Source organism: Corvus hawaiiensis, chromosome 6 (genome assembly GCF_020740725.1).
Source record: "Corvus hawaiiensis isolate bCorHaw1 chromosome 6, bCorHaw1.pri.cur, whole genome shotgun sequence".
Taxonomy (NCBI): Eukaryota; Metazoa; Chordata; class Aves; order Passeriformes; family Corvidae; genus Corvus; species Corvus hawaiiensis.
The window spans coordinates 39,053,733-39,064,139 of record NC_063218.1 but is presented as its reverse complement, the minus strand read 5'-3'; the positions used below and the strand labels follow the sequence as shown (position 1 = coordinate 39,064,139).

Here is a 10,407-nt window from a genome sequence, read left to right as displayed (position 1 = left end):
AATGAAGGTACTAGAGAGTTTCTACCCTGTAGGAATGTTGGTGCTTTTAGCATTTGATGCTGAGCTTTGTGCTACGGAGTAAGTCAGATCAACTAATCATAAGGATCCTTTTTGGCAGAAAAGTAAGCAGCACTTGTGAGGAATTGTGCTGGCCTAGCAATGGACTGGGCTAGCTTCACCCAGCCTGGTGGGGTGGTTTGTTAACAACAGTCTCCCAGGAACTCCTCTGTGCTCTCAGCATCTGAAAATACAGGTTGGTCAAGCAGCACTGCAAGGCAGAAACAAGCCCAGACTCTACCAAAACCGGGTAGTAGCACAGATCCAGTACTGCACTGTAAGAGGGTGAGAGCAAGGGTTTAAAGACACCTCGGGTGGCTTTGGTAGGAAACTCCATTTAATGAGATAGATTCACCCCCACACCCAGGAGTTCAGCTTTGTTCACGGATTTCAGGGAGTTTTAGAGTGCTTATTGTGCATATGACAGGATATGGCTCAGTGGAATGACTCACCCCCTGTAAAGTTAATTCACACTTTGCTGCTATTTCCATTCACAGGTGCTTCTGTAAGATTTAGTGCCAGGAAGCTACAAAGCTGGGAGCCAGCTCCAAATATTCCCACAGGTTACTTTACATCTAGTAAACAACAGTCTATAGAAGGATGGTGTGATTGTGGACTTGGTAAACCACCATGCCCCCTCCCCCCCAAAAAATCCAAACAAATAGTGAAAGTTCCAACAACCTCCTCACCCAAAACACAAGTTCCCAAATCATGTTTTATCAGCAGTAATTTTCTATTACCTTCTTAATTTCTGAATTTGCTCATTACCTCTGCTACATTGTTTTTTGTCCACTTTCTTTCCTAGCTCTCTGCTGAACCACCACACTCCTCCATCAGCAGCCTCACTTTCCAGCCCTCTGACTCTGGAGCAGCTATGGGGCCCCAGATCTGGACAGGCAGGAGCCCTGACCTATCTGTAACACTGAATATAGGGCTAAAAGGGTGAGTCCTGTGAGCTGTCTTGCATAGGGCCTTTGCATCCTATGTGGCACAGGCAAAATATTTTAGCACTTTAGCAGTGTTTAATTACCAAGGTAAGTTGAGTAAAGCTGGTCGCTAAATTACCCATCAGTCTAATGACAGAGCAGCATGCTGTTATTAAGGCTCCAAACGCAAGTCCTACATGGGCTTGGGTCAGTGAGTGCTAGGAGGGCCTCCTGACTGGTACCTGGATGGTGGCTTCTAGGGAGAGGCATTGAAAGCCTTGGATATTTGCTACTCCATCCCCCTTGGCAGCTTCCACGCTGAGTGGCTGCTGAGGTAGAGAAAGATTAACTGGGGCAACAGAAGGAACTTGGAAAATTTCAGCTATGAGGGGATTTTTACCATCACTAGTGGGGGTTAGGACATGGACTGAGAAGTGGGGCTATTTCCCTCTTATACTTATTGTCAGTAAAATGGAGTAACTCCTTCTCCATGTTAAAGCCCAACCTAGTTTGCACTGACAAAATTACAAACACAGATTGTGGACATTAAAAAAGTTTATTTGATCAAATTTTAGACACAATCAAATAGGAAGAAAGTAGCTCTCAGTACAGTTTCTTTTCCAGGATGAAATAATCCCTGTTTCATACCAAGCTACTGCAGGACAACCCTTGCTCTCCTAAGCAGGAAGGAGGCTGGTGTTCTTTCCACCTGTGGATTTGCTCCCTAGGGATATGGCATGCTCTTTGGCAGGTCACACCACAGCCCTTGTTCTCACAGGCTAAAGAAATGTGTAAAGACCCAACAGACAAACTGAACTAGTGATACAGCAAAGGTGCCTGTACAGGTAGGATATACACACAGGGATGCATTGCTGAGTGAGAGCTTTGTTCAGGAAGTGGTGTCCTACCTAGACCCACGTCAGACATGTCACTTCTAGCTACTGCCTCTGTGCTCACCATCTCTTAGGACTCCTCACTGGACACAAATGGCATTTCAGCTGGAGGAGTCCTTTCAACATTCAGCTCATTTTGCTGCACCATCCTTTTAAGGTGTCTAAGCCTTACCCTAGAAGCAGCTCCAAGGCTGTGGGCCACTTCCATTCAGAGGAAGACTTCTCCACCTCTTTCATCCTTCAATACTGCCCAGGGAGACAGCAGTCTTGTCTCACATCCTGGGGACTACATCAGCTGCACTACAAAACCAGATGGCTGTGAGAGATGTTCACAGGCATTTGTTTGGAGCCACACTGCATTACTCGCATTTGCCTTGCTACAGGCTCACGAGCTCGCCTATGCTTGATTTTGGTCTAGGGCAAACCATCCACAGCTATTTCTCTTTCTACCACATTACTCCAGAGTATCCTCAAAGTGATGGGCTGTGGCCAGATGCAGAGAACCCCCTGAGTATTGAAAGCACTGCTCGACAGACCTGTCACGCTCTCTGCTACATAAACCAAAATGAAATGTCTCTGCAAAAGAAAGATTTAGAAAATGATGCAAGTTCTGTAATAAAATATAATAAAATGTGAATAGACTCTCCAGGATATTAATCCCCTGAGAAACAGGTGAGAGGGGAAGGGAGTGAAACATAAGGAATAATTTTCTCCGGCATAAACTTCATGGATTTCCTTTGCTTTTGATTTCAGCAGATCAAGCAGTGACTTTTAGAAAAGGGAAGCATAACAGAAAGAAGCCCTGAGTCCTCCATTCCTGTTCTGCAGCCTCAGGAAGAACAGTACAAGGTAAAATCCATTCTTCTGTGTAGATCTGAAATGGAGGATTTTACTAATGAAGAGGAACTTTCTCTCACTACAACCTCCTCCTTTTGATTCAGAACTGAATGTACGGAAAATATTACTTTAAAATTCATATCACTAGCAAAATTTTCAGGTGCCTAGAAGTTTCCCTGCATATTAGCATCTCAACTAAGTAGAATCACAGCTTTCATTTAACAACTCATTCTTCTTTCCTTCTCTATCTACCTTTCTTCATTCCATCTTTTTCCTTTCTATTTTCTTCCTTTTCTTATTTCTCTCTCCATCTCCATTTGACCCCTCAGTACTGTTATAAACCCTTTGCTGACAGTTTTGTCTCTCCTAAGAGCCACTCATCACTGTTCCTCACCTCTTCTTTCTTTCAAAACACCACACACACAAAAGGCCTTTCAAAGTTGGTCCCCAAGTCCACAACTACCTCTTAGGATAGGACTGTAACACTGGCACCCAGTGGACTAGAGAGTCCTCTCAGAGAAAGTTTTGCTCAAAGTATTACTGTAGCTTCCAGTGCATTTTCTCTTCAGCCTGCCAATGGCCTTTATTTAGGAAGTACCTTCTCAAGAGTTCTCCCAGTACAGGGCCTGTAAGAAAGAGTGCTGCTTTTTCACAGCCAAGTGAATTCTACCTATTTTGGCAAATGGAATCAGAGGGGGAACCCAAGTCTCATGTTACAAACTCTGCACCCCATGCCTGACCACGTTGCAGTTGCCTGTAACTGCCCCTGCCCTACTCTCTGCCATGCCTGTAAATCAGCCAAAACACAGGCTGATTTCAAAAGTCCCTCACGTTTATTATGCTGCATCAGAACACTGAAAGTGTATGAGCTTCAACCAGAAAACTGTCATTTTGAACAATGTAAGGAACCTGCCTGTTCTAGGGTACTGAGTCTTGGTGTATTAAATGCTCCCATTAGTCTGGGACACTACAGACATGTCCAGCAGGTATTAAAGCTGCCTGGACCATTCCACATCTCAGCACAATCAAAATCTAGTTCATGTCTCCTAGGCATCTGATACTGTACCCAGCAAGAGACAGGTTTCCAAGCCCAGCAGCTTATCATACCCTCCTTGCTGGGGCCATAGGAGCAGTCACTCCAAGAAGGTGCAGAGCCAATACTGGCATTGGGTGTTTCTTTTCCCCCTCCCTCAAAGCAGCTTCAGACAAAGCAAAAGAACTTCTTCCAGCGGCACTTAGAGAGAGTCTTAATGCCTTTGGCAGTCATCTTCTTTTCCTGACGTGCCTTGTGCTCAACACCACTGACAATGGCCATGTCAAAAACTTCTTTAAGGTTCTTCTGGGTCAGTGCTGAGCATTCCAGGTAGGCTTCAGCCCGGATTTTGTCAGCTAGACCTTCTGCCTGAGGCCGGGGCACAGGCTTCACGTGGTAGCGATCCAGGCTGATGAGGACATTGACATCGTCCCGCAAGTCTGCCTGTGTCCCTACTAGCAGCACCGGTGCCCGGGGGTTGTGAGTTCGTATCTCAGGGATCCATTTCTCTGTAATGTTTTGGAAGGAGCTTGGGTTTACCACACTGAAGCAGACAAGGAAGACATCGGTGTCAGGGTAACAAAGAGAGCGCAAACAGTCAAAGTCCTCCTGCAGAAAAGGGAGGGGGGGGAAAAAAAATCATCACTGGACTGTTCTTCTAACAGCATGATGCTGCAGTAGCTTTTCCACAAGTTAACTAGGATAGCAACAGAGGGAGGGCATTGTGCTGACTTTGTGGCCATGCCACGTTTCAGACACAAGTTTCAGAATTGAGGGCCTCTGTCACTCACTTGTCTGTGACTGCCATATCAGCAAAAGGCTGGTGCTCAACTAGTGCATTTCTGTTCTTCCCAGTTAAGTACTGCCTTCCTCAAAGCCTGAAAACAATCCCTGTCCCACAGGACCAGAGCTGACAGCTGCTTTGATAGAGCTTACCTGTCCAGCAGTGTCCCACAACTGAATCCGGACTGGGGCTCCATCCACGAGGACCTGCACTGTAGCAGAAGTAGAATAAGGATGAGTCTAAAGCAGCTGGCCAGCATACACACGTACGCTCATACAGGCTTTTCCTGAACACTCTGGTTCATACTCTGCTGAACAGACTCACTGAAGTCGCTCAAGTCTCCTCCCAGCTGAGCATCCTCCCAAGCCTCACTAAGACTGCTGAAGCTTGCACTGGAAACATCAAGAGAGCTGCAGTAGACCTGATTTTGTTAGCTCTCAGGTGTTGTGTGTTCTTCTCCAGAATTTTGAAAGAATAGTTCCACATTACTGGCCAACTGCTCCTCTAGACAAGAAGAGCCCTTAGCCAAACGGTTCCCCGAGAACCACTTGTTCTTCTTCCACAACCCAAGAAAAAAAGATAAGGATAAAGCCAGAGAACTTCAGCAACTTGCTTCTAGCTCCTTGGCCAAGCAAATTCAAATCAGTGTCCATCAAACAAGCTATTGGAGATTTTTCCCATCCAGACCAGAAATCTGGCCTTAAAAAAATGTTATGTGAGTGTCCTAGCTAGGGAAAAACCCACCTTTGTAATGAACAAGGAAATATTAAGGAAAGAGTGATGAGTGAAATCCCTTTCAGAGACTATCCACATTCTGAAAAACTGCTGAGTTACACATGTAAGGTTTGCTCCCATTTCACTCCCTAATCACAGTAAGCCTTCATGTGGTATCAGCTGACTCAGACTGAGGGCTGGCAGGACCTCTGATGGAAATCGGGAATGAAACTGTTAGATGTTTAAGTGCATAGACACCACAGAGATTGACTAGGAACTGAGGAGAGGGAAAAAGGGGTTGTGGAGCTGGAAATCACTTGAAAGTCCTGACAAAGTGGATGCGGCTGTGCTTGGATGAATAGAGGCAGACATCGTGGCTACGGTGACAATGGCTGGCACTTGACATGAACTAGCAAAACTCCACTGCTGTGTGCAGGGAGGAGGCTTTATTGTCCTTTTCATTAAAAAAAAAACCCCACCAAAATCAAAACAAAAAGCCCCCCAAAACCCACAAACAAAAAAATCTCCCAACCAGAAGCAGGATCAACCTTTTGTGATTATTGAAGTAATTCACCAGGTGAGAAGTGACAGAAACAAGAGAGTTTAACACAAGCTTTTGGAGGTATGCACTCCTCCCTGAAAGCAGTCTGGAGAAAAAACAGAGACACATAGACAAAAAGATGAACTGAAGTTTGGTGGGAGACTGAGCCTGGAAGAAAAATGAAGGGGTGGGTCTGTCCACCACAGTGCCACTCCTCGCAGCATAGCTGAAAGTCATTGCTTCCTTGTGACTAGGAAACTGTTGGGTTGTTACCATATCTTTGCCCCAGAGGAGGAAGAGAAACCTGTTCCTCATCAAAGAACTTGCTAGATCCTGACTTGATCTTCAAGGCAGCAGGCATTTGCCTTTCTAGTATCTGGTTTTCTCTGTCTCACAAGTGCATTGAGAGAAGGAATTAGCATCTCTGAAATGTTTTGCCATCTTCAGAAGAAAGTCACCACATATATTACCTGCTGCTCCAGTGTTTGCACAGAGTTTCATCCCATCTGCTGCTAGCCTGAGCTATGCTAGCAACTCTGCAACAACCCTCTAAATACCGCCCTCACAAGGTCCACACCCTCAGGATGAGGATGGATCATGGTACGATAGAAAAGGGGCTGGCAGAACAGGATAGCCTGGTGGAGAAAGGTCACCGGGTCCGCATTTCACTCAAGGCTGCTCTACCTGGCAGCGACACCCAGCAGGAGGTAGCAGCCAGACAGATGTATGTGGCTGGGTCACTGTCCCAGAGACATTCCCCTAATAATGCGACACCTTCTCCTATCTTGTTATTGGCATCACAGTCCCGTGACCAGCATTAAGGTTAGAATGTAAACTGCTCAGTTCTGCTGGCCATTACAATGGCAGGTCTTCCCCATGAGTGAAAGGAATCGGGTTGAAATTTCTGAAGTGGATCCTGAACCATAATATGTGACTCCAGGAAGGGACTTTTTTCAGGCTTGGAATAGGGGTGGGAAGGGAAACTTGTTTGTTTTTCCATTTCCTCCCAATAAGCAGAAAGTGAACTTCACAAGACACGTATTTAACGGTTTTGATTTCTATCAGTTACAAATCGTATGAACCTCTGAATTCAGACTTAGTACTTGGACATCCAGACTGGGACTAAACCCATGTGCAGCTATCTTCAAATTACCTGCTGTTAAGCATGGTATGTCTGCACTCATCCTGCCTTCACCTTTCTGGACCATTTTATTTTGGATTTGCCCTTCCAAAAATGTGCAGTCTAATAACTACAGTAATTTTGAGCCTCTCTTAGTCTAATCCTTACACTTCAATGTAAAGAGAGCAGAGAGAGCAGTAAGTTTTCCCTTGGAGGACTCATGATTCCTTGCATCTGTTCCCAAAGGGCTTCTGGACTCTGGACAGCAGCATGTTCTCAGTTCAGTTCCTTCAAGTGACAGTGGAATAGCTTGGAGAGGGTCAAGATAAATCAACAGCTCTCAGAGTGAGCAACTGGGGGGACATTCAGACAGACAAAACACTCCCTCTAAGCACCCCTAAAACTATGACACATTAGATGCCTCATTCCTGGTCTGACTTGAGCACATCTCTAATCTACCAATCTACATTGTCAAGTAGTGCTGTGTTTCTTCATATCAAATGAAGATAAGGAATCTTTCAAAGGGCTTTTTATTCTCCTGGGGTTTATATAGAAATTGGAGCCCAAAGGAAGAGGAGTGTAGAACAAGAACAAAGATAGCATTTACAAAAGTGGAAACTAATGAGAGCTCATCAGCTTGCAATTCTAGCCGGACTTATAAAGCTCTTCAACTTTTTGACAACCTTTGTTCAATGCTAACTTCACCAGACAAGTGAGGGAAAAGATGGTTTTCCTGAGTATCAGTTGAAGCTAAAAATCACAGTGTTACACTGTAGACTATTTCTGAGGCTAAAATGACCACAAACAATACAAAAACCTAAGCCCCCTTCTATTTAGTCATAACAACACCACAAAACCAGGAAGGTGCTCAAGTTCATAGAATTTGCAAACCAACTCGACACGTATTGGGTTGACACACCTGCAGAACGGAGGACCTCCACCTGCTAAACCTCACAAAACGTCGGAGGGACTCGGTCCGAGTCCCAGAAATGCCTCGGGCTGTGTGCCCGCAGGCTGCGCAGCCCTGCCCGGGGCAGCCCGCGGCCCCGGGAGCGCTCGCCTCCATCCATCCCGCTCCTCCCGACGCCGCGCCCCGAGGTTTCGCTGCGCCAGACTGGATCCCCCCGGCCGCCCCGTGCCCCGCGCAGCCCGGGCGGGCACCTACCGGAGAAGGTGTCGAGGGCGGTGGGCTGGTACTCGTCGGGGTACCCGTTGGTGGTGTAGCTGACCACCAGGCTGGTCTTGCCCACGGCGCCATCGCCCACCAGCACGCACTTGATTCCCAGCTCCGGGCCGCTGCCCCGGGGCGGGCTGTGTCTCCGCAGGGCGGGCGCGTAATCCAGGAGCTCCTGGGGAGGCATGGCATTGGCACTGCCGGTGGCACCGCGGACTCGACAGGGCTCAGCGTGGGGCGCGGCGCGGCGGGGCCGCTGCCATGCTCCTGAGAGAGGGCTGCTGTCGGGGCTGCCGTGCGGGGCCACCCTCTCCAGCCCGCTAAGCTTCGCTCTTCAGCACTACACCTGCCACCGTGCGCACAAAACCAGTCCCTATTTCCCTAGTCCCGCCCTGTCCCGCCCCGCCGGGAGGTGGCCGGGCCCAGCCCAGCCCTGCCCGGCCCGGCCCGGCTGCCTCCTCCCGCGGGCGAGGGCCCCGCTGCTGCACCTTCACGCCCCGCGATGCCCCCCGAGCAGCGCCTGCCCTCAGAATTTGGGCAGGTGCCACGCCGTGCTCTGAGTCGTGGACACGTGGGAAAGCCGCGCTCCATCCATGGTGCCCCCCACTTCCTTTTCAAAAGAAGCAGCTCCACTGTCCCATTTGGGGCATCTGTGATTTCTGCCATGAAATCAGGACAGAAATAAAACCAACAGTGCTGGTCAATATTGTGAAGGACAATAGAAAACAAATGGCCAAAAGTCATCACATTTGTTAACTATGTGATTGCCATTACTGGATTCCTGGGACCCAGCCAAGCTGTTGTTACCCTTTGGCAAAAGCCACAAAGTGTATTTTCTCAGCTGCATAGACAAGTGCAGGAGTTCCCAGTCTGCTGTCTGCTTGTCATATTCACCTCTGGTAGCTCACACACCACACTGTGCCCTTGGCAGCTAAGAAGACAGCTCCATCCCTGCCCTGAGGAGCTCCCTGTCTAAAGAAGTATCACTAAACAAACAGAGGAGTGGGAACACACCACTTAAAAGGAGAGATACAGCCACACAATCGCAGCCATCATTGCACACCAGTGTAGCACCTCCAAGTGATTGGAAACAGTGGAGGGATAGTATTAATGCCTGCAATACCCAATATGGCAACATCAGCTTTGAATGTGGAGCTGCTTCCTAATGGAGGAGCTAAACTCAGGTTGTCAGTGAACACCACTCATTTAATACCATGATGTCCTTCATGGTCCTCTCTGCAAGGCACACCTGTCTGCACTAGGCAGGTTTGTGCTGCAAGCAGCTGCTGATTAGCAGTTCATGAACTTGTCTTGCTGTAGTTTGCATCCATGCTGAGAAGATACACAACTAATGTTGAACTTGAGAAGAAATCTTTAAGTCAGCCACAGTCTAGAATGCTTTTCCCTGTGGTTGACAGAAAGTCATAAGCACTGCAACCATTCAGGTTCAGTGGACAAAGCATGTCCAATCTTGGAGACAGCCAACAAGCTTCCTGAGAACAGCAAGAAGGAAGTTTTCTCTAGCAGTTTGCTTTAATAAACCCCCGTGCTTTTACTAGGAAAACCCTAAATTTCTACAGCTACAAACAGTGGGGATGGTATTAGAAACTAGGCTGCTGCTAGGACATGTGCCAGATAGTCTTGCTACAGCAAGTGGCTGCTATCTCAAGGGACTAGCTTGCATTAGACTGGCTTTTTCCAGTGCCATGCTCTTCAGTGCTAGTTCAGAGGCAGGTGACAGCTGAACTTCTCCAGAAAAGGCAGAATGCGCTGGGGCAGGCGATACTCCGCAGTGTGAGGTGTGGCTGTGCCTCCAATGGGACCAGCAAGGACATGCTACACTGCAGCTGGGACAGGCAGCACAGCCAGCGAGGATCTTGCAAAGCTTTTCCAGTGCATTTCAGACACTGGCTGACATTCTGTGAACTATGACATTTCCATTTAATCAGAAGAAATGAATGTAAATGAGGGATTATTCACCAAATTCTTCACTGTTAACAGGGGCAAGAGATGAAGAGAAGCTGACAGTTCATGTTTCCTATTTGCTGTTAGGAATGGATCTCTCTTAAGAAGATATGCTGTTGCCCCCCTCTAAGGATCCAGCCCTTTTTCTCTTACTCTTTTCCTAAAATCCCTTCCTTCTGTGCCTATGCTCTTTTTTCCTTGCAGTTTCTGACAACCGTTGGTTGACACACACTTAACTTGTCAATGAGCTTAAGTGATTTTTAATCTATATTTAAACTAAGTGATTAAGCAAACAGGGCAGCTCCCACAGATTCATTTCTCAGGTCTTGCCTTGGTCCTGACATCTAACAGAGGATGCAGGTT

The 10,407-nt window shown here is 47.3% G+C and overlaps 1 protein-coding gene across 1 annotated transcript; it reads right to left on the bottom strand.

Moving 5' to 3' along the window:
* Nucleotides 1–1,520: 1,520 nt before the first annotated feature.
* On the bottom strand, nt 1,521–8,425 carry RHOV (ras homolog family member V). Its single transcript, XM_048308324.1, has 3 exons — nt 8,071–8,425; nt 4,683–4,741; nt 1,521–4,355 (listed from the first exon to the last, which is right to left on the bottom strand). Exons 1-3 carry the CDS (start codon nt 8,264–8,266, stop codon nt 3,915–3,917), a joined length of 696 nt encoding a protein of 231 aa, XP_048164281.1. The 5' UTR covers nt 8,267–8,425; the 3' UTR covers nt 1,521–3,914.
* Nucleotides 8,426–10,407: the final 1,982 nt, after the last annotated feature.

What these genes read in the sequence shown, in the direction of transcription:
- RHOV (XM_048308324.1), bottom strand. Translation starts at nt 8,266, where the DNA reads ATGCCTCCCCAGGAGCTCCTGGATTACGCGCCCGCCCTGCGGAGACAC. An exon ending in CGCCCTCGACACCTTCTCCG is followed by an intron (nt 4,742 to 8,070) that starts GTAGGTGCCCGC and finishes CTTCTGCTACAG; the next exon opens with TGCAGGTCCTCGTGGATGGA. An exon ending in TGTGGGACACTGCTGGACAG is followed by an intron (nt 4,356 to 4,682) that starts GTAAGCTCTATC and finishes CCTTTTCTGCAG; the next exon opens with GAGGACTTTGACTGTTTGCG.